This window comes from Vitis riparia, chromosome 18 (assembly GCF_004353265.1).
Source record: "Vitis riparia cultivar Riparia Gloire de Montpellier isolate 1030 chromosome 18, EGFV_Vit.rip_1.0, whole genome shotgun sequence".
NCBI lineage: Eukaryota > Viridiplantae > Streptophyta > Magnoliopsida > Vitales > Vitaceae > Vitis > Vitis riparia.
Genome location: NC_048448.1, coordinates 25,410,623 through 25,435,033, shown reverse-complemented (window position 1 = coordinate 25,435,033; position 24,411 = coordinate 25,410,623). Strand labels below are relative to the sequence as shown.

Below are 24,411 nucleotides of genomic sequence, written 5' to 3'. Positions count from 1 at the left end.
TAAATTATCTTTCTATGTTCGAATATTTGTAGAAAAGAGTAGTTAGGCTTGATTCTTTGTTTATTTATTTATTGGTTCAAAATGTTGCTTCCATCATGTGTACATCATGGACAACATTGCTAGCAGTTCTTCAGCTGGCAATTGTAACATGTAGAATTATAATGAATTTTATATACTATATGGTTAAATCTATGTTACATGGGATTTCAGGTATGGGTGTCAGGTGTGGATATGTGTATAGGTATCAAATCCTTTGCATCCCAAAATCTTAGGACATGGGGATTCGGATGAAAAGGATATCAACCTTGGGTGCAGGCACTTGGATACGACACTAATGAAAAATAATTAGTACAACAAGACTTATTCTTTATAAATCATCAATAATAAAAAGGATATATCTCAATATATTCCTTTGTCGTTTCCTATCAAAAAAATAAACAAATAAAAAGGATATATCAATAAATCATCAACCTTGGGTGTAGGTACTCGGATGAAAAGACTCATTCTTTATAAATCATCAATAATGAAAAATAAATAGTACAACAAGATGCTAATGAAAAGGATAACCATATAGTCACCAATTAGTTCTTGAAAAAAAAGATAAAAAGAGAGAGAGAGAATCATATAACTTCTAACTAAAAGATTCATTCTTTATAAATCAAGTACCATTCAAAGGGATAGAACAAATTTCTTTGAGGGAAGAAGAGAAAGGCTCTGTATAGAAACTCTTGAGATGACACCAGTAAGCTTGTCACAAGCTCTCAAAGCTTGCTTCACAGGCAAGGATTTGTGGCTTTCAAGGGTTCCAAACCTTCCTCTAATAGAAGGCTGGTCATAAATCAGCCTGTTAACTCAAGAACGCATTCTCCTTGACGTTCTCTTGCAGAGTAATGGTGCCACAATGGTTAAAGCATGTGGTTGGTGCCTTTAATCCTTCCTTAGGCAACTTGAGGCATAATGAAACTAGCCAAGGACTTCAAGTCTGAGGGCTGAGGATGGATTCCCTATCTGGGGAATGAGCAAAGCAAACTTCCCTTTGGGAGATAGTATATAAATGTGGTTTTGCATGTTCCACCACTTTTCCGTTCATTTCCAATGCAAATTCTCGACTTCTTAGTTTAAAAAGAATGTTTTTATAATTATTGAGATTTAATATTAGTTCATTTTAAATATTATGCTTCTTCTTCAAGTTATTTTCAGAGAAGTTTTTGCAATTTTAATTTAATGGCATGTGCCAACTTTGTTGTTCACATGATATTTTTCTTGTGGAGAAAAAAAGAATGTCAAAATTGCAACTCCATTGGGTTGGCCTAACTCATAGTAGTTGTCTGTATCTACTTTGTATTTTCTCGCATTTGTTTCATTGTAGTTTTGTTTTTCTTTGGTGGGAGGATTCCTCATCCTTCTCTTGTACTTTCCTTTTTATCAATATATGCCTTTGTTGTTTCCAATTAAAAAAAAAAAAAAGAAAATGTCAAAATTGACACTTGTTGAACTTGAGCACAAGTCTCAAACAACTGACACTTAATGATAGTTTAATTGTTGAATACACATTTTAGTCATCACTTTCAGTTATCTTATTTGTTTGACTATATGACTTTCAGTTTTTTAAGCCTAGATGGAAAACGGCCTAGGCTTTATTCAATTTAACACAAGCTGAAGGTTTTCCAAGTTCTAGCATTGATTGCTAATTTGGCTTGGTATTATCTGCATTTGATTCATATTGCATGATACAGGTGCACAGTTAAGTCCCCAAGTCAGTCTGCTATGGACACCCTAATAACTAAAGGTAGAAGTTCAAAAAAGCCTCTGGTAGTGGCAGGGTGTGTTCCTCAAGGAAGTAGAGACTTGAAAGAACTAGAAGGAGTCAGTATAGTTGGAGTCCAGCAAATTGACCGTGTGGTTGAGGTTGTAGAAGAGACTTTAAAAGGTCATGAGGTGCGACTTTTGAACCGCAAGACGCTGCCAGCACTTGACCTCCCAAAGGTGCAAATCCTATTTTGTGTTATTGCCATATCTCTAGGTTTTGCGTGGATTCTTTTAGGTGCCATCAATACATTAGTGGTTTTTCCAAGTACAATGGATTGGCAACTAGTTTAAAGATGGAATTTTATTTTATTTTTTCTTAAGATGAATTTAACTTAAATATTCCAACAGGTGAGAAAGAACAAGTTTGTTGAGATTCTTCCAATTAATGTTGGTTGTTTAGGTGCTTGCACTTATTGCAAGACAAAGCATGCTCGTGGTCATTTAGGAAGCTACACTGTTGACAGCCTTGTAAGTACTGGTGACATAGACTACTTATCAAAAAAAAAAAAAGTAGTGGTGACATAGACCTTTGATATATAAAATATAGTATTTTGGTATCTATTTGCCAGTTAAAATTTCAACACTGCAGGTAGGGCGTGTAAGAACAGTTATAGCTGATGGAGTGAAGGAGATATGGTTGAGTAGTGAAGATACTGGAGCATATGGTATTCAATTATGATCTCTGTAATTGGGTTTCTGTTTCTTTTGTACTTGTTAATTTGAAGAGTTGATGTTCCCATGAAATCCTTGTTTGAAAATGATCTCAAACACCTGTTAATAATTTCCATATTGATGTGAAGATGTTTTGAGAAGAGTGGATAATTTCTCACATCGAATAATAATCAGAAGTTACATTCCCATACATGTAACTCTCCATTTGCATGCAAACAACTTTTTTAAATTCAAACAAGGCAATCTAACAACCCTCTCTGCTAGTTGTAGGAGTTGGAGTAGTTATGTAAACCCCCATAACTAGGCAATTGCCAAGTACCTACCCTTAACCTGGTTTTATGAATCTAAATGAGTCCCCACTTTAGTGTTGTGCCGAATAATGCTTTGTTCGAGTCAATTGGCTGCCAGGGGTTGTCTCTTTTCATGGAGTGACCCATCCCCCTCCCTTGCATGTGCATGCCAAATAGCCTTGTGTCATGCCTTTAACCCGTGTTGTATGTTAACCTCATGTTAGTCAACCCATGACTTGCTTGCACATTTGGCCCATGGTAGTGCACTTGTATCAACCCACATTGTCTTGCATGGCTTTAGCACATGCCTTTCATAGTCTCAACCCATAGTCTAGTGCTGTCTCAGCCCACACACTTGTGCTACCTCACTCATACTTGTGTTGCCTCAATCCATAGCTTTTTTATTGCCTTAGCCCACATCCTTGTGTTGCCTCAGCCTGTGGCTTCATATTGACTAGCCAATGTCTTGACATTGCTCAGCCAATATATGTATTTCCAACCCGATGCTTTAATGCACCGACATGTCGAATCCATCATGTCAGTTCCCATGAGGCCATGCCATCTCCATGTCTTCCTTGCTTCCATGCTTTAATGCCCATGATTGTATTAGTCCATTGCCCATGCAACCTTGCCAAGCCTTGCATGTGTTGAGGGTCAAAGTGCCATGCACCAATACGCACAAGCCTTGTCACCCACATTGATGCTTTTATTTCCCACATTGTTTCAGCCCTGTCTCATGTGCACCATGTCATGGTATTGCACTCATGGCATACAATTCTGTTGCATAAGTCATTATGCCCTTAAGCCAAGCAAACTGAGTCTCATGCCCATGTTGTAAGGGTGCCGCTGGGTGTGCCTGAGGATTAAAAAGCCAACCTAGTCAATGCCCCCACATTGTCCTTTGAACACCACACTTCCCCAACCCTCTCCTACTCCCCTTAAAGAGCATTTAAGCCAATTTCACACTAGCAAGAGGAGAGAATAGAGATTTTTGAACTAGCATAATGATTTTTCCAATAAATCCAAGAAAAAAAAAGGAAAACTTGAATTTTTGCCAAGTGTTGTGCCACCACATGCTGTCATCAAGTGCATGCCAAGTGTTGTGTGTTCTACATACCTTCAGTGTGAAACTATTCCCCTAGCATGCTGAACTCAGTTTGCTTCCCATGTCATCCTAGGGAGCAGGAAACCAGTCATTCAGTTCCACACCTTACCAACCAAGCCGAGGGACCGCCTATTTGTTGAACCAACTTACTAAAGGAAGAAAGGACTCCTTAGCTCTAGTTAATCATTTCAAGTTTTCTTTTCCTGTTTGTTTCCTTTTCTATACTTTCTATATTTTGTGGAGTCAACTAAGTTAATTTCCTAATTATGAATAGGCTAATTTGTAGAACTGATTTGTGGGGATTGTTTTCCTTTCTTTGTAATTATCTTTGTTTTCTTTTTCAAGTAGTTAGGTTATCTGTATATTGTAAATTCTTATTATTATTCAATGTACTTGGGCTAGATAGTTATTTCTCCTCAATAGAGTTCTCAGTTACCAGATTGATGAAAAATGGGGGAAAAAAGAAGAAGAAATTCAGTTTATATCTCTGAGTTCATTGAATGATTTTGAAGTCTTGAAATGCTGCAGGTCGTGACATTGGGGTTACTCTTCCAATTTTGTTGAATGCTATTGTTTCTGAACTTCCCTCTGATGGGGGCACAATGCTTCGCATTGGAATGACTAATCCTCCTTATATTCTGGAGCACTTGAAAGAGATGGCAGTTGTTTTGCGTCACCCGTGTGTATACTCCTTTCTTCATGTACCAGTCCAATCTGGGAGTGATGCCATCTTGAGTGTAAGTACAAAAAGTAAAACAATTACCATTTTTTTTTCTAATGAAAAAATGCAACATTGCTTATTCCTAGTTATAATATTTATTTGGGAAAAGTAGCAAAACCCCATTAAAGAGAGAATCTTCAATTTAAGAAACCTGCAAATGCAATGTTTTAGTGGGAGACCTATAATTCACACCCACACATATATCCCATCAAATAATATTTGTGAACTGCCATTGAGTAACCTTTCCTTTCTTATTTTTCTTCTTCTTCTTGTGAAGAAAATGCTTATTCCTTTGAGCTTTATTTGAGGAATGGAAAATATGGACTAACTTCTTCTTCTTCTTCTTCTTCTTCTTCTTCTTCTTCTTCTTCTTCTTCTTCTTTTTTTCTTTTTGATGAGAAACAACTATATCATATATCAAATTTAAAGGGTTACAATAGATGGATGACAAATCCTCCCAAAAATAAATTAGAACCTCCAAAATACTAAGGGCTTGTTTGGTAATTGTTTTCGAAAAAAGTTTTCTGTTCTCCTGAACAAAAAAACAGGAAAACATGTTTGGTAACTAGAAAATAGAAACTAGTTTTTTGTTCTTAAAAATATAAAACAAGGTGTTTTCAAAGAATGTCTTTAATTTGTTTTCACTTGTTTTCTGACGGTTGTTTTAAAAAATAATTATAGAACTATAGAGAATGATTAAAAAGAAAGCTCTACATATAAAAATTATTTTTAAAATATATAAAAACATAGAAAACAAGTTAAAAATATTTCAAGTTCCTAAAACAGGTTCAAAACATTTCAAATTCGCAAATAGGTATTTATTCTACAAAACATTGGAGAATAGTTTTAAAAAACTATTCTCAAAAACTGTTTTAAAAACAGTTACCAAATAGGGTCTAAATAAACCTAAACACCTATGGCATACCAAAAACCATGTGGATAATAAAATTTCAACCTCTCCTAGCTAGCCCCATAACTTTGGACCTACACATCGAAAACCAATCAAGTTGAACCACATTAAGGGAAATGCCCTTAAAAGTTTAAGTGCAAGAGGCCCAAAACGAAGCGAGAAAATAGATGGTATCCCAAATATCCTCTGAAGTCCTCACCTTGTAAAACATTCAAACATTTCTTTCCCCATGCAACCCAAATCAAAGTAGGATAAGCAAAATGCCATGGTACCAAACCTCTATTAGAGCTTCGCAAACCCTTAAATGAGATGGTTACCATGTGACAAATACTCCTAGGAGGAACCTAGTCCAACTTAGCCAATCTAAATAATTTGTGCCACAACCCCAAAGTCAATGAACAATGTAAAAAAAGATGATCTACCGATTCTCTATGCTTCATACATAACATACAAACATCAGGATTGAGGCTTTATAGGATCTTCTTAATTGTAGTATGTCATTGGTATTTACTTTCTTGTGTGCCACTAACTAAGCAAAGGATTTGACCTAAAAAGGGACTTGAGATTTCTAAACAAAATTGGTAGGGAAGAATGGAACTGGAACAAAAAGATTGGACAAGGCTAAAAAGAAAGATTTTACTATAAATATGCCTAAAGAGGATAAAGACTAGGCTCTCGCATCTAGATTGGAAGGAGATAAGTGTAAGCGTGTAAGAGACGACATTAGTCTCTTTTGATCTTCTATCTCAAAATCAAAAAGGTTTACAACAAAAGTTAAAGCTCCAATAGAAAGAAGTTGACCTAAGCATTGAGGAAATAAAAAGGTTTTTAGTTGTGACAATTTTGAATAGACTTGGGAGTTGAGAACTCAAAGGTTGATCCCCTCACCACAAGTCTTCCTAAAATTGGATTGGCTTCCCATCTCCCACCACAATCCAAGTATACCTGGTAAAATCCTAAAAGACAGTGTGATGGTCTTCCATGGGTAACGATGTGGCCATCTGTTTATAGTGTTGGCATCCCACCCATTAGTATGTGTCCTATAAATACTTAGAATAACCTTATGCCACATGGCAAAACTTTCCCTTGGAAACCTCTATAGCCATCTTCCTAATAGAGCACGATTCCTTAGAGAAAATGCTTCTTCCTTTGAGCTATAATTGAAGACTATAAAATATAGACCAACAAATAGAAGCTATGGTATTGTCCTTTTTGTCTTTTAGGTAACTGAAACATAGAGGATATTTTTAATGAAATGGGCCTCTGGTTTGATGATCCCTATAGATTGGATAATCCCAAAAGTATGATATTTTCCATTTTTGTTTTTCCATTGATGTTATATTCAAGTAGCAAGAATATAAAAAATTTTAGAAGGGAGGTAATGATTTATTCTTTATACTTTCATGATGCCCCAGTCTCAAGGGGTTAAACAAACTAAAATCGTAGTTATTATTCATAGATGCAGATTACCATGAGCATCTGAGATTAGGTTATGTGGTGTGGAAATGATTTTAAGTTACTGATTCTGGGTTCAAATCAGCGGGAAGAATATATATATATATATGTCCAAACTCCAGGAGGAATTGATAGATGCAAGGAAAATACATATAGCACGAGTAAACATGGAAAACACTGAGAAAATACTTTCACATAAAGGAGCAAAAAGTCAATAACCCTGATCACCTGACTTCAATCTTCAACTCTCAGTCAACTTTGGTCACAATCCCAAAGATATTGTAAATCATATCCATGGTGCACACGAACCAACTCCATTAGCAACTAAACATTCTTCAAAAGTTGGAATTCTTTCAAATTTTAACACCGAGTCCTTAAGTAGGCAATCAAATTCATGAGCATAAACAAGATATGTGGGTTAATAGCACAATGTGTCTCATGAAATTTAGCTGGGATACAATTAACCTGGGCTTTATGACTTTTTATTAATTGAGCAGCAATTTCTCAAACATGTTGCTGAGCTCATGTGAAATCCAAGCCTCTATGTTAATTAAGGTACTAATAGAACTTGGTGGACTGTTACTAAACTGCCCATTCCATTTGATTGCTGGATCACTAAGCCTGCCAGAAATTACATGTTGAGAACGCCTGAAAAAGTTGATAGAAAAATGCATGCAAGGCTTGTCTTCATAGCATGAACTGATCAAATTAACCTATTATGATGCAATTTTAACCAACTTTTTAATGGAATATGCCAACTCTAAATCCTAACAGTGCCTATTCTTGGAGATAAACCTAAGAGATTGCAAAAGATGTAGGAGGCCCTATTTGGCTGCCGTTCTTGAATCATCGCCTTTACAGTTGGGACATGTGCTGGTGTTGCTACTCATCATCAGCTGGACAAACATGGAAGGAAATATGTGAGAGAATGTTGTTGACGTGCTGGTGTTAAAAAGTCATTATTTTCTACCACTTTTTCTTTCTTATGAAACCCTGTTGCAGTTGGCAAATGCGGTTTTTAGGATTGAAAATGTCATTTTATGGTTGTTCTGGAGAAACAAATATATTTTCTGAATTTTTTTATGAAGAGCTTTTTGAGGGGTTTTTGATCATTATCTCTACCTTTTCTCCTCCAAGATTCAACTTACAAATGTGATAGAAAGAAAATTTTCAGTTTAAATGATGATTAATTATTATAACATATGCTGTTATTGTCTCAGGCAATGAATCGAGAGTATACCGTAACTGAGTTCAGGACTGTGGTAGACACCTTGACTGAACTTGTTCCAGGAATGCAGATTGCAACTGATATAATATGCGGTTTTCCTGGTTAGTATTACTGACTTGAATGCCACCTCATTGCCGTTCTAATCCTTCTGCATTATTTTTCTAAATTTCTAATGTGTTTAACTTTAATCAAAGTTGTGCTTATGGTATAGTTAGCAAGTTCAAAATTGTTTAAATGTAAACTGTCTCAGCTAGAATTGGGGAAGGAATAGGGACAATGCCATAAGTAAGAAAAGATTGAAGAAATTTTGTATCTTTGGTTGTGATTGAAAAACAACAATGCTTGCAGAAGGAAAACTGGTTGGCCATCTGGTAAAATCAATGAATGTAAGAGAGAAAAATTAATGGCTTTTATCATTCTGGGCTTGTTTGAATCTTTCAAAAGTTTTGTTTTGCAAATTTGTTTGGACATTAACCGTAATACAGCATTTGTTGGTGGGAGCATATGGTTACAACAACACTTATTGATGCTGTTTCTCAGGTGAAACAGATGAAGATTTTGCTCAAACAGTCAGCCTCATACAGGAGTATAGGTTCCCCCAAGTTCATATTTCTCAATTCTATCCTCGGCCTGGTATGCTACTGCTTACCTCATTTAACATTATTAGTTTCTATCGGTCCACTTGGTTGTGATGCAAAGATTAAATTGTGCATATTCTAGCTTTTTTTGTTCTGGTAATTTGCTTTGATTAATTGTCATGGATCAAATCCAATCATAGGCCATGACTGCCATAGCCCAAGTCAGGATGAGTATGAAGTACTATATCAAACTAATCAATCTAAAATGTTTGACCTGCAATATTGATCAAAGCTCCAATACTGAAGTAATACATAGTGGAAATAGCTGTAACGTAACTAAACATAATTTTCACATCACAAATAATTTTTTTTTTGATAAGTACATATCACAAATAATCTCTGTAGGAGCATGCAAAACTACAGCTTCCAACCCACTATGAACAATCTTAATGTAAAAGAACAATAGTCTGCTACAACGTATAGTCTCTCCACAAATAAACTCTATAACTGGTTAAAGCCAAGGGAAAATGAGGCCAACTTTGCAACTTGATATGCTTCTCTGATGCTACACAGACTCAGCAACATCCCTCATCCTCATGGGGCATAAAATTTGTAAAAAATGAGAGCTAAAAGCCAAGAAAGTTTTAAGCTGATGTGGGGTTCAACAATGGATATGTACTCTATAGAAGTATTCTATATTGAATAAAATAGATCCAAGTTTCATACTAGATGATCATGGTTTAATACTAACCACAAAATATGTCCTAAGTATAGATATGCCAATGCATTTTCGGATCATGCTCTTCTCTTACTCTACACTAATACATACTGAAATTCCAAAGGATGTATAAGGATCAGCAAATTAATGCCACCTTGTTCACTTGGATCCAAATCACTTGTCAAATACCTGTTTAAAAAGTAGCTAGTAGATGATGGCCTTTCTTACTTGGTCTGAAGTCTAAATGTCTGAATTTATCTAAAATCTGATAGAAATAAACATGGAAATATTATTCCAACTTCAAATTTCAAATAAAAGTGTAAATTTTTTTATTTTTTTGTATTCGAACAAAATATCTAAAAATAGGACTTAAAAAATAAATGATATTAGAACATCTGAAGTCTATTAAGATGAACAGCAAGACAAACAGGGCCTCAATCCCTTGCCCAATGGGATCAAAACCAGTATGCTCATATTTAAATGCACGTATGATACAGTGGTGCCAAGACGAACACTTAACCCCTTGGCAGTCGGGATGTAGTGGTTTCTAATCCAGAGATCATTAGATTTCCATAGCCTAGTTTGTAGAACCATTTTCATGATCATATAAAAGCAATTGAAACAAGTTTTTGCATGTAAATGAATATGCTCAGATGGAATCATTCAACACATTAATAGCATGGAATTATAGTTAAGTAGAAAGAAAAACATTTTCCATATTCCAACTTAAATCAATTCTATAATTTTTCAAATAAGAAAATAACAATTCTCAAGCCTTCAAAGTTTAAACTGAAGCTAATCATATGATAAGAAATGATTAATGACTCAAGGTTCTAAGTTATTCATGATTAATATCATAATTAGATATCCTAATCTCCCAAAATTGCATAAGATCAATCCTAAAGTCCTAAGGCCTAAACCTAAGCACACAAATTTTGAAAAACACAAACCCATTAATCAACACATGGTTGTTTGACCTGAAGAGAAACCAGTTCGGCCAAAGCCATAGCAGCTACTTCAATGAATTGTTCAACACCTGCTATTGAGTTTGTAGATCCACAAAATCAAAAACTAGCCAGAGATGCCAAAATACACTAGTCAGTCCATTCACTGAATTAGCTGACCAACTGAACAATAACACCAATTTTGGCTAAAAATAGCCTTAAAACTCGTGCAATCCTCTAATGCAATTCAAACCTAATTTAAATGCTAAACCCAATAGTCAAACCTATCTATAATCAATTAACACTAGAGTTTAACATATTTTGAAGCTTTGAAATCATTTAATAACCACTATCAAGTATTTGGAAGAAAACAGAATGTTTAATTGGATTATACAAAAAGACTTATAAATGTTATTAATAGAGGTTTTAGGTGATGTTTTAGGTATCAAAAATCATTTCCTGTATTCAAAGAATTTACTCTAACAAACAAACTGACTAATTGATTGAGAGTATTCCACGTATGTGAAGGGCTTTATAAACAAATTTCACTTTGTTGTTGGCAATGGAAGAAGGATTAAATTTCGAAAAGATAGATGGTTTGGAGACCTATCTTTGGAAGAGTCTTTCTTGACTTTATTCTCTATGGTCATTGCAAAAGATTCGTGGGTAGCAAGGTATAGAAGCAGGGAAGGATGGTTGTTGGATTCCCTGCTTCTTAAGGCAACTCCATGATTGGAACTTGAAGTTGTGGTGGCCTCTTTATCGAGATTGCAATAAAGCACAATCAGAGGGATGAAGAGGATAGAATGGGTTGGAAGGAATCCAAAGGTGGCAAATTCTCAATTTCCTAGCTTTGGTTAGAAGGGAGCATTTTTCCCCAAGTATAGTATGGAATCCCTGGACTCCTACAAAGGTGGGTTTTTTGCTTTGGAAGTTGCATGCGGAATGATTTTAATAATTGATTAGCTCAAAAGAAGGGGATGGATAATACCAAATGGATGCTTAATGTGCAAAGTTGAGGAAGAATCAACTGATTGCATGCTTCTTAATTGCTCCAAAGCAAGTTTCCTATGTCAATTGGTTTTTTCTTTATTTGGAGTGGCTTAGTTGTTGCACTCCACAATAAGAGGAACCTTATTGAGTTGACATGGATCTTTTGTGAGAATGAAACAGAAAAAGTCTTGGAAGGTCACCCCCTCATGCCTGTTTTGGACACTATGGAAGGAAAGAAACAAAAGGTCTTTCGAAGATGTTGAATAGTCGGACGAAGCACTCAAATATGTTTTATGAGTATTTTTTTGGAATGGATTAGCTATGTTGATTGGGTTAGAGTGGACATAGTTTATCATTTATTGATTGTGATAAGCTATGTTGATTGGCTTAGCTTCAAGTAAACAAAGGGAGCTTTTTTTCTGTTTCTTCTCTCTTCTTGTTCCTTGTTTGATGGTGCCTATTATATACATCTTGTGTACATTAGTGTGCCCTTCACTTAGGTGCTATTAATATTTCTTTGTTTTTGCTTATATATATATATATATATATATATATAAATTGAATGAGATTATTCCAAAAACAATTTTACTTACTAATCTCCCCTACATTTCAAACCAAATTTACAGTTTATAAATCTAAAATTTTTTAATGTCTTTAGCAATTTTAGCAAAATGAACCTGTGAGCTTTTGAGAATTGGAATTAATTTATTCTGAGAATTGAGAAATTACAAATAAATAGGGAAAGAATATCGCATAAAAACTCAACAACCTAACACCCTAACAAACCCTGAACTAACCGGATTTGATGAAACAGAATAATCAGAAAAATAACAACTAGATCTTATCCCTACAAAATAGGAATTCAAATTTATTTCCTAAGTCCTAAATCTCCAATTCTTAACTAACTCCTAAATCTTTGACACTCCTCAAGTTGGTGCATATATCTATCATTCCCAACATGTTGATACAAAACTCGAAGTTACGCCTTAGGAGTCCCTTGGTTAGGATGTTGTGTTGTACAAACAAACGACAAACATATAGCATCAGCCTCAAGTTTCTCTTTTATGAAATGCTTATTAATTTTGATGTGTTTTGTCTTGTCATTTGTACTGGTTGTGTGCAATACTAATACCTGCTTTGTTGTCACGATAAAACTTCATAGGAAGAGTATTGGGCCTCCTTAGTTCTTCTAGGACACATTTCAGCATAACATCTTGTAAAACCCATGTGCATAGGATTTTGTATTAGAGAGTGAATTGCTTTTGAGGCAATATCTTTTATTTATATGCACACGATCAAAGCTTTCTTAAATCTGTGGCTGAGTTGTGGTTCTTAAGGTATGCTACTTTGGTGGAGTTGGTCTAGGTTTTGCAACACTGATGCCCTATCTGAAGGTAGGATAGTTTGTTAGCTGGGTTCCTTGGTTAGAAGGAGAGTTGTTCTTACTCGTAATATGTTTTTAGGAGAATCATGGGAGACTCATATTGTGAGATATCTTAAATCTTATTTCCTAATCTTAACATATGTTAGGCATTGATTAATTGGCTAGGATCTATGAGGGATATTGCTTCATGTATGGTAAATATTAATCCTTAAAAAAAACGCAAGCACCCTTCCATTAAATTAGTCTGCCCTATTTAAGAGAGGAGAGACTTTCTTTAGGAATGTTTGTGAAAATCTTGCCAAATTTTAGAGAGAGGCTCTAGAGCCTTTGCAGAGAAACCCCAAGGATATTTTAAGCTAAGGTATTTTAAAACTTAAGTAGCAAGTCTTTGAAAGACAATCTGGAGAGCTCTTTATGACTCACTAGACCAAGGTAGTCAGTGGCTTGGAAGGGAGCTCCTCTGTGGGCCTGTCACAACTAACACTCTCAAGTAGGCTTCCTTAGCTGCCACTCCCTCCTTTATCTAAATATCTCACCCATCCTACCACACTATTATTGCAACACTGTTGTTGCCGCAGTTACATATTGCCATCTTGACACCTCAAAACTAAGAGTCTAAGTTAACTCCTCTATCAACCAAGTCCCAAAACAGTCGGTCATCAAAATTTTAAATTTGATCTAAGAATTAAAGTTGCACACAGTGAACTTCCAAAAGGATCTGAGTTGTTATGCATGCATGCACAATGTTACAGGGGTCAGTTTGTTTCACATATTTTTTTGGTATTTGATGTCTAGACAGTAGTATGTTTGAGTACACTCATATATGTTTGGTTTTCATGAGAGATCTGAATTTTAGTGTATAAAAACATTACAAGTCTTGAATGAATTAGACAACAATTCAGCCATTGGCTGTTAAACTGTAATATTGAAACTAGTTTGTAATCATATACTGCTTGTAGTGAAATCTTGGTTTTCTGTATGCTTCTTGAATCCAGGGACACCTGCGGCCAGGATGAAAAAGGTCCCAAGTGCTGTAGTGAAGAAACGGAGTCGTGAATTGACTTCTATTTTTGAAGCTTTTACACCATATAATGGAATGGAAGGCAGAGTGGAAAGAATATGGATAAGTGAAATTGCAACTGATGGAATTCACCTGGTAAGATTGTGTATGAATGTTGCTGAGCTGTTAGATAAATTCATATGCCTTGTTCTATGGTGCTGAGGTCTTAGGCTTAGGGGTTAGGCCCTAGCTTATTGGCTGAAGGACAAGATGAATGCTCTCAGCTGTCCTGCTGTTCAAGCGCACATGTCCGGTATGTGCTGAACATGGATATTTGATTCATGTTGAATATGTGCCATATGTCTCCCCAATTCAAAATTTGGAAAATTGGACACATTCTAGATACATCTAAGACGGAGCCTAATACATTTGGGATTATGATGGATTCAAAGCAATATTTCTTTAGGAAAATAACTAGGCTTTCTATTAATTTATCCACTTAAAAAATGTTTTAAGGGTGTTTTCATATTTATAAGTGAGCCAGTCCATACACACATATAAATAGATAAGGGGGATTAGCAAGTTGCCAAATATGCTTGTTTTAATGTTCAATTTCTTTCTTAAGGTGAACAACTTTGAAAAATAAGATGCCTTCAATATCATCACGTTGTCTTTAGACATGTCCCATACAAATGCTTTGAAATAGAGAAGGCCACGTTAAGAATCTCCTCAATTATCCTTCTGGTTTAGAGGTGGCAATGAGCTAGAGGAGTTGTAGGGATGTTGAGGATGGAGTGACAGCTCTATCCTGTTATCTTTTATGCTCTGGAATGCAGTTTATGTACATGAGAGCATGCTCTGGCCGTTTTTTTTTTTTTCTAACTCATGTTCCTCTATTGCCCTAGGTTGGCCATACGAAGGGATATATGCAGGTGCTTGTGGTTGCACCACGAAGCCTGATGGGAACGTCAGCTATTGTGAAAATAACATCTGTGGGAAGGTGGTCGGTTTTCGGAGAACTGATTGAGACTCTCAACCAAATAAATGAGAATATATCTTTGAAGGAGGAAAAGTTCAGTCTGGGCAAATGTTCTCCCTGCTCTGTCCCAGTTGAAATTTGTGCGTGTTCAAGGGAGGCAGAACCTTGTGCTTGTGAACCACAAAGCTGTGAAGGAAAAATTAGTATGGAGGAAGGCTCTGTTTCAAGGAAGGACATGTTGCCAGAAAATCAAAACGGCCAAAACCTATTCAAATGGCTACTAAGGAGGCGGAAGAACCACAGACAGAAAAGGGTAGAGAATGGAATTGCATGGGGATCCAAGGAAAAGGAAGAACGTGACCGAGGATGCATGAACCATTGGGGTCTAGTTGATAGGGTTCTTCTGGGTGGAATATTTGTGAGCATCTTGACAATTGTAGCTTTAATTTTACATCTAGGATTTTGGTAGCCATCATCAAACTAGTTGAGTATTTAGTCTGTTCGTTCATCCCTGCGGGGAATCCTCAAGAGAGATTGCTCATATATGCTTTTCCATTATATACACCTTGAAGTAAGCTTTTCAATATAATTGTATTTGGGAACGGCTTTATTGCATATGCACTTGCTGAATTTTGAGTAATTTCAACCTACTATCCTGCCTACTTTTTCTTCCCACTTTATTTTGCCGTGTTATTTTTCAGTTTCTTAAATTGCTTGGCACTGCTCAGCAACTACTTCTGCTGCCTTATCTTTTGGGGGCTGCTGACAGTGAAGTACAATATAGGACCTATCATTCACTGAAAAAATATCTGTAATCAGAGCCAGAAAAGGAATGTTTGGTTCCATAGCTTGGACTCAAAATAGTAATAAATCTTATTTCCCAGAAAAGTGAGCTGCTTTAGCGGGTGGGGAACAGGGAAAAGCCCATAATAGCTCTTCTTTGTGGTCTGCTGCTCTGTTTTTTTGCAGGTTTATTTACAAAAATGAGTAAGAGGATGGTAATAGTTTCCATGTCATAGAAGCATATCTGACTTAGATGGCAATCTCTTGAAGAAATTGACTGGCACAGAGGGCATCTTGGACCTGAACCGGGGATGCCGAAGCAAGTAGAGACCAACGAGCACCGCAACAACCTGGAATGGAGTTATGTAAATGAAAATTGCCCAGATCAATGAGAAGATGAGGAAGATGGCTGTAGCCCTTGGGTCTCGCCAGCTTAGTATCGCCTGAGCTCTCTCCCCTTGAGTCGCCAAATCTCCAACCACTGTCTGCACCCTGCCAGAGACATGGCGCAGCCGGTCATACCTCATCCTAACCCTATCTGATGGCTGAGATGATGGGAACGTGTCGAATTCCTCCTCCAGCTCATCCGGGTGGGCAAACTCAGCTTGGGAAAGACGAGCGTCCATGTGAGGTGGGTGCCTTGGTCGGTACCTATAGTTCCATACCCCAATAACAAAAAGGTAGAAGAAGACTGTCGGCAAGATGAGCTCAGGGTAGCAGACCAGTATCAGGAACAAGATGTGCACGAGACATGTCGTCACCGGGTTTCTCCAGTTGCAGACATCGTTGTACAACTTGCAAACAGCTGTAATTCCAGAAAGAAGGGACATCATGCGGTAGAAGTTGGCTTTGCTTCTTCTCAGGCTGAACATATGATAATCTACATCCAGCATGTACTCTACAATCTCTCGCTTGAGAGGTGGCTCTGCTCGGGCAAGTCTTGCTGCAACTATCTGCATTGCCTGATGGCGTAGCGCATCAATTTGCAACACCGGGATTGGCTGGACATAATGCATTTTGGGCAGCAAGGGTATCCCATATTGTGCAACCATATTCACCCACGCAGTACATGTAAACCTCAGAGCCAACTGAAGTTCTCCATGTTTCTTCAACCCAGCTGAAGGTGAAAGAACAAGCAGTGGATAGTAATGGGTGTAAATCCGATTGGTTTCCAAAGTCGATAGCCTGATTCTCACTTTCCCTATTCTCTGATCTCTTGAGTCATCCTTACTTCCATTGATGTGGCAATTATCAAAAACGCCAAAAGTGATTACAGTACAGGGATCATGGACTTCCCAAGTGTACTGCTCGTTCCACTTAGGAGCCAAGGTGTCCAGAAGTGTTCTGGTTCGAACCCATTTGTTTCCATACTTGGCTACACAGTAGGCGTCGGTGGTTCTCCCGCTCTTGCTCTTCATTGGCAGCAGGTTCTTAGCACTCAGGATCCCAACTTCAAGGACTCCAATGCTGGGTCTTCTAAGGAGTTTTGATGAGGGCTGGAGATCACTGCTAAAATGAGTGGACTCATCAAGGACATGGTAACCTGCTTCTAAACAAAGGCGAAGGTAGATCTTGCTGGAGAATTTGATCTCTTTCTTCTTCTCATTCTCACCTTCCCCGAAGTAAGGCTTATGGAGGTTGAACCAGCGAGCATCAGGGAGCTTGGCGGGTTCAATTCTGGGCGGTACCTCTCTGATAGGAATGACCAATCTTCCCAAGATCTCGTCCTTACCAGGTCCTACCCTATCCTCAACCGAGATTATAATGAAATCCTCAAAGGGCTCCGATGCCACGAACATGAACTCCTCGTTCCACCCTGCACTCAAGGAGCGCGCCTGGAAAGGCTTCGTGGCCCTCACCTGATTCCCAAGCTGTATCTTAACAGATGCTTGAACAACCCGGCCTTTTTCCCAGGGAACAAGGTCCTGAGCTTCGATGATATGCACTCTGAGGTAATACAGCTTTGGTGAGAAATAGACCTTGGATCGCGTATAAGCAAGGTTTTCATGGCTGATGGAGTGGGCATCAGAATGCCATGCGTCGGGGTAGCACTCATCCGCCTGTGTTCCCGTCCAAACCGCCAGCATCACCTCTCCTCCAGTCTTCACTCCCCTCCTGTCCTCCAATTTATACCATTGAGGAGCCAGAGGACTGTCTGGTGGCACCCGAACGGGCACGTCTGAAAGTTCAAAAGTAACTCTACCCACAAAATCATCCTTCCCAATATCCTTGTCCTTCACTATTATTTCAATCAAATTGGACTGCAACCTCTCCTTTGAGAAGGCGAATATCTGATTCCAGACTGGGTTCTGGTTCTTCTCCAAGTGTTTAGTGGTGCCCTTGTAGTTCCCAAGCTTCACTTCCACATAGGGGTCCAAGCTTCCAGTGATGTCCATGACTGGGAGGTCTCTGGCCTTCACAACAGTCACATACAGGTACTGCATCTCCTCAACTAGATCGTAAGTACTCGCAGTCTTGTAAGCTCCTCTGTAGCCCATACGCGCCGCCACCGGTGGCCTAGTCTCAACCAACCCGAATTCTGGATTTTGCCTAGGAATCTGCATATGCATTGCGGCTGAAGGGCCAGCAGCCCGGGCGAAATCGCTTCTTGTTTCAACAGCGACTGGCTTTTCCTTCATTTGATTTCCCCCAAACCCGAATCCAGCGAACACCGGAGGTGGAGCAGCAGACCCCGTTCCAATGGAGTGAAAAGTCCTCACTTCCTTTTCCTTCTTCTTCTTCTTCTTCTCATAGACCTCCCCTTCATCATTAGCCTTATGATCAGCACCGACTCTACTCTCAGGCTCAACCCCATTCTCATTCGGTGCCACAAAGAAGGAACTAGCCTCGAGAACAGGATACATCCTGAGCGCGATATCGCCTTTGATGTGAGAAAAGAGGCCACGCTTGTCAAGAGGATACCGCTGCACGGTGGCTTGGGACTCGGATGATGGCAGTGAGGCCCCGGAGATCTTAACGCGGCCAAGGAAGTTCTTGTGATGGCCGCCTTTGCGGTCGTTGTAGACAGTCACATCAATGGTCTTATTGGGAAGGTCTCTAGGATTATCGATGTCGAAGACGAGCTTCTCATTCCAAGTAGGGTTGAGATCCTTGTGCTTGGTCTGTGTCCTTAGAGGCTGCTTATCAAAATCGACTTCCACAAAGGGACTTGCAGAGCCCTGGCCATCTTTGGGCATGAGGTCGCTTGCATCAAGAATTTCCACAACCAGCTTGGCCATGGCTGATGATGTTGAGGATGTGAGTCTCTGGTGTACAAGGAAGGGAAAGTAGGAGTACAAGTGAAGAAGAAGACAGAAATAGTGGTAGGAGGGTGAGAAAGGGAGGTGGAGAGGAGTAGAGGGAGAGAGAGAGAGAGGGGGTTTGTCCGGTTGTGGGTGAGGATGAGATGGTTATTTGGAGTAAGAAGACAGAAACATATGTGAGAGAGAGAGAGAAAGAGACTCCTATGAGTGCAGAGAGAAGAGATTATGTGGTCTGGTGGAGTGAAGCGGCCCCACGAGTCGTATATCTGTGGAAAGAAGAGAGAGAGAGATTCATTCAGGAGAGATTGCTTCATTGAATGGTAAATGATTTGTTATTCAACTCCCCTGACGCTAACTGTAGCTCTCCTTGTGTTTTTCATAAGCCCTTGAACTCTTTTTTGCTACCCTAATCTCTTTTCAACCAAAAATCTCTCTTTCGAGACAATTATAGAAGAGAATATGAAGAAGTGTTAGTTGGATTATAAAACTGGGCAGATAGTGAAAGAGAGATAATTTAATTGCAGAGTTGAAAGTGATTACTTCATTCATGAAACTGAGTGCGACTTTTCAAAAGCTAGACCTTTTTCCCAGGACACCTACCTTTTCAAAGAATTAGGCAGATTCATTACTCATACAGCTCTGGCCCTCTCCATCCTTTTCCACCTTAAAGGTCAACAAATTTATGATTCTCCTTTTTCCCTCTCATCAATTTATGCTTCATTATGAAAATTTTCAATTTTTATTTATTTATTTAATCTTTCCTCTAGTTTTTTTTTTTTTTTTTTTTTTTTTTTTTAATCTTTGAACAATTTACTACTATTTGACATTTCTTTAGACAAGTAATCATATTTCAAGAGATGTTTAGGATCAAGGGTGAAGTTAAAAAAAAAAATTAAAAAAGAATCACTAAGGTCTATTTGGGAATGATTTTTTAGAGCAGTTTTCTATTCTTTAAAACAAAAAACATAAAAAACATATTTGACAATCAAACACTGTTTTTTGTTTTGTGTTCTTAAGAATAGAAAATATACTATTTTCAAATAGCATCTCTTAGTTGTTTTCTGATGATCATTTTAAAAAATAATTATAGAAACATGTGAAATGATTAAAAATAAAATATTATATATAAAAATTATTTTTAAAACATATTTAAAAATATTAAAAGCATTTTAAAAATATTTTAGGTTTTCAAATAGACTTTTGTTCTATAAGAATTAGAGAACAATTTTAAAAAATTATTTTTCAGAATTGTTTTTTAAAACAGTTACCAAACATATCTTAAGGTGATATTTGGTTCCTGAAACTTTAAGAAAAAATGTAGAGAAAAGAAAATAGAGAGAAAAAAAAAGAAAAATTAAAAGTAAATTTGAAGTTTGAAACTTATTTTTATATGTTTTCTTCAAATTCATTTCACTTAATTTCTTTTATTATATGAAGATTAAATAATTTAAAAATACATACACTCCTAACTAATTTTAATTATATTTGATTTTCTTTCTTATTTTTTATAATAAAACAAAATATACCTAGGAACAAACATAGTCTAAAATTCAATTTAATTTTGCACACTTTAATTTTTTTTTAATACCGAGTAGAATTTAATTTAATTTATTCCATTAAAAATGAAAAATAAATAAATAAATAATCATTCACATAAGAAAACTCTCAATCTTTCATATACAACAAACTTGTAAAATAAGAAACCAACATATGAAGGAAAATAATAGTATCAAGCTTAGCAATTAATGAGATGGCCCACTTTTCTTTTCATTGTTGTTTGATTGTTTGTTTGGAGTGTGGCATTTTTTAAATAAGAAAATGGGTGGATGGGTCCAAACACTCCCTTCTAACTTTTCAAAAGCAGCTCTTGAGCTAATGCCATCATCTTTATTCACAGTCGGTAGCATATACGATGTTGATGCCTATCTTCCTTATCTAGGGCATTCCACCTCAAATGTCTAATATGCCCCTCTCTCCCAACCTCTTCCCCAACCTCACACATTTTTTTTTTTTTTTTTTAGAATTAAAAAATTATTTTTAAAATTTTTTAAAAAGACAAAAAGTGTAAAAATCCTTTTTAATGATTTTTTTTTTTTTTTTTGTAATATTCACATGCATGTGAGACATTTTAAACAATTGGTACCAAGTTAGGTGTTAGAAGGGTAAAATGGACTCTCTTAATGATGGTAATCCAAATTTAATTTGAATTTAAGCTTTTTCAAGTCATCTGTCATCAACAAACTCCCCCAAGTAATAATATCTTGAGCAAACCTCACATGGAACAATTCCCATCCTTAAAAACATGCTTGAAAAGTAAACAATTTTGTCCTCTTGAGCAAAAGTCTTCTTCTTGAATTCCTTTTCTTCTTTTCCAATGTAAGAATTTCCGGACTGTCCAATCCTTTGAGACTGATGATGACAAAGCCAAAGACATATGGCAATCTGCTCAACACATGGATTTTTCTAGTAGCATGTCCTTGTAACAAATTTCATACATCGATGTATCAATCACTCCAAGTCAAATAAACATGGATATAAATCAAACCTTTCTAATCCATGGATCATAGCATAGATATCCAAAAAACAATCCAAATCATATCCAAAAATCAGTAAGGGAAAGTAGTAAAATGGGTGGTTAGAAAAGTTTCAAGGCTAGGGAGGTGGTAGTGATGGGTAATGTTGGTGCAGAAGGTTAAGGATCTCCAAGTGGTAGCTCCAAATTGGGTGTTGCCTGACCTTGTATGTGAAATAGTAATAATCAGGGCAAATCTCAACTTGTGCATCTAAGGAGGTCATTATGTAATCCAAATCCTAAAGGTGAGAGGAGTGCTATGGACCCGCATTATTTATATGCATCCCCATTTAACAACGAACCTCAATTTTTATTGTTAAAACCGATTTTTGAAAAAGATGGATTTTTTTTACATTTTTTTATTTTTTATTTTTTAAAGGAAAACAAAATAAGAAATAAAATCATAGTCATATTTTTTAAAAGGAAAAGCAAAGTTTAAGAAAATCGAGTCTAGGTATGAGGGTCAGGTTATTTATTGGATATGTACCATAAGGTAGCATCTCTCTAAACCCTAAAAAAGTCTCCATTAAACAAATAGAGAGAACTAAGACAATTGACTAATAGATCGTGAATACCAAGAAACAACAATAAGTATATAAAACAAGACAATGATAATGAAGCGCAAAAGATAAAGAATACTCAAATCATACCATGCATATCAAATGGATCAAATAAATGAAGAAAGAAGGAAGTATACCTCAATAAGGCCCAAAACAGGGCAAAGTACTTACATAAGAAAAGAAAAAAAGGTTAGTTCGTGAACAAAATAAGGGATATAAAATGAAAGTAAGAGTCTCTCAATATATAAAAGATGTAAACAACCACAATCAAGAACCAAAGATGGCTAAATAAGCATCAAAGTGAACTAATATACAATAAACACAAAGAGATTAGAACATGAAAACAAATATTTAGTTATAAAACAAATCCAAATAAAATAGTTAAAGGGTGATGAAGCCACAAGGGGAAGGCTTGTTTAATTTGTATATCATGTCTATATTACAAATCAAGAGTTAAGAAAGGTTGAAAACATACCAAAAGGGGTTGAATTAGCAAGATATACAAAAGGTACAAAAATAGGGTAATCAACAAACATTTACCAAATAAATTTAAATAAAATAATTAGAAATGAGATAAAATCAAAACAAAAGTTCTTAAAAATATTCAAGGTGTTTAGAATACAACCTAAAAGCCCAAGTGACTCGAACACATACCAATTAACCCAAATTCTTGAGAACATTTCACAATTCCATATCAGGTTAGCACAACAAGCGTTAAAATATGGAATTAATTCACAAGCTTCATAAATGAATTTCGAGCAAAACCAAAGCCTAAGAACTTATTCAAGAAGTCTATAATATAGGGAAAATATATATATATATATATATATATATATATAAATTAAAACCTACAATTTAGGACTGACTTGAAAAAACATCTCGGAGGTAAAAAAAAAAACAAGATGAATCTATACTTGGAGAAAGATTTTTTAACCAAAAAAAAATATTTGATACATTCAGGAAGTATAAAACAAATTCCAAGCCTAAAAAATATTTTATAATAATCCAAATTTACAAAAACACTTGAGTGTCAAAAATAGGACAACAAACAAGCTAATTTTGGAAATCAAAGACTGTGGACTTTGCTATGAGCCCAAATTATTTTCCGTAAACTAATCCACATCCCAACCCTCTAATGAATATGGAAATAAGGTCACAAAGGCTAGAGATAGTCCCATTAAATTAAGATTTGTAAGATTAAGTCATGTTTTTAAAAGCAAGAAAATCTGAAAATTGTTAATTAGAAAAATGAGTGATGTAGGCCAAAGAAAAGAGCCATGGACTAGCCACAAGGCATTCACTCCTTCACAACCCTCAAATAAGTATGAATTTGAGCTCACAAGAGGCATGAAAGGCTAAATTAACAATCAAGTTTGGGGAAAAGTATTGTATGCACATGAAAACATCCATGGAAAGGTATATTCCTATGTGAAATCAAGCCATGTATGCCAAGAACTAGTGGCAACTATTATTAACCATAAAATGACCATAATCTTAAGCTTCGAATGATGGTGAGAAGGGATTAAAAAGGGTTAAAAATGATCCTCTAAAAATTAGTTTGAAAAAACTTTTCAAAAATCACAAAAACAAATAAAGCAACTATCATTTTCTCAAGTATGATGTTACGACCAAAGCTCATGGAAAACTGGTTGACCTTGGGCCACAAAATTGACAATTGAAAGATGCTTGAAACTTAACCAAAGAGGGTTTGAAAATAGCTTTTACAACCAAATTTAAAAAAAAAAAAAACTCAAAAAGGCAAAAATAAGTTTGAGAGGGCCTCTTCTAGAGAAAATCTCTTTGGTAAATGAACAAACACTTTGTGACTCTCAAATTTTATTTTAAAATCAATAAAAAATTTTTAAAAACCATTAAAATATAATAGAAAATGAAATACCCAAAAGAAAAATCAAAAGAACAAAAGGGATTTCAAATCTAATGAGTCACATATCAAGATTTAATTAGTGAGCTTAAAAAGGGTAAAATACCCAAAATAGATCAAAATAAAATAAAATAAAGCTTTTAAAACTACTGAGCAACACTATAATCAAGATATAAAACATCCCATCAAGTAATCAAGATGAACAAAGTGAAGAAAAGAAGAAGAAAAACCAAATATATCTCCAAAAATGAAGTGTATGGCCTCCAATATCCACAGCCAATACACATATCATCTAAAAAGCAAAAGATGGAAGAAAATGAACTAAAAATAAGCACAAAAATCATAGCTAAAGAGAATCTACCCAAGAAATCTCTTCATAGGTGGAATTACTTAGCTTCTAATATGCATAACTTTTCCTCTAAACCAAGTTATGTTTCAATCTTCAAGAACTTTATCTCCTCCTTTAGAAAAAAAATGCAAAGTTTCTCCTCAAAAACCATATAGAAGTCCCCTAAAATGAGCTTAAATACCCTTTTTTTTATGGTGTAAAGAATTATGGAGATTT

General features: G+C 36.1%; 2 protein-coding genes across 2 annotated transcripts in view; one reads left to right on the top strand and one right to left on the bottom strand.

The window, feature by feature from the left end:
- LOC117907011 (threonylcarbamoyladenosine tRNA methylthiotransferase) overlaps positions 1 to 15,436 on the top strand; it is a 37,128-nt gene extending 21,692 nt beyond the window's left edge. The window contains exons 4-11 of the mRNA XM_034820327.1: positions 1,737 to 1,986; positions 2,158 to 2,277; positions 2,399 to 2,474; positions 4,405 to 4,613; positions 8,183 to 8,291; positions 8,731 to 8,823; positions 13,803 to 13,963; positions 14,713 to 15,436. Of these exons, the coding sequence (XP_034676218.1) occupies positions 1,737 to 1,986; positions 2,158 to 2,277; positions 2,399 to 2,474; positions 4,405 to 4,613; positions 8,183 to 8,291; positions 8,731 to 8,823; positions 13,803 to 13,963; positions 14,713 to 15,255 (1,561 nt within the window). The 3' untranslated portion in view covers positions 15,256 to 15,436. The remainder of the gene's footprint in view (positions 1 to 1,736; positions 1,987 to 2,157; positions 2,278 to 2,398; positions 2,475 to 4,404; positions 4,614 to 8,182; positions 8,292 to 8,730; positions 8,824 to 13,802; positions 13,964 to 14,712) is intronic.
- Positions 15,437 to 15,610: 174 nt separating this feature from the next.
- LOC117907010 (FT-interacting protein 7) lies at positions 15,611 to 19,161 on the bottom strand. Its single transcript, XM_034820326.1, has one exon. The coding sequence runs from the start codon at positions 18,806 to 18,808 to the stop codon at positions 15,800 to 15,802; it is 3,009 nt and encodes a 1,002-aa protein (XP_034676217.1). The 5' UTR covers positions 18,809 to 19,161; the 3' UTR covers positions 15,611 to 15,799.
- Positions 19,162 to 24,411: the final 5,250 nt, after the last annotated feature.

Coding starts and splice junctions, on each gene's coding strand:
- LOC117907010 (XM_034820326.1), bottom strand. CDS start 18,808: ATGGCCAAGCTGGTTGTGGAAATTCTTGATGCAAGCGACCTCATGCCC.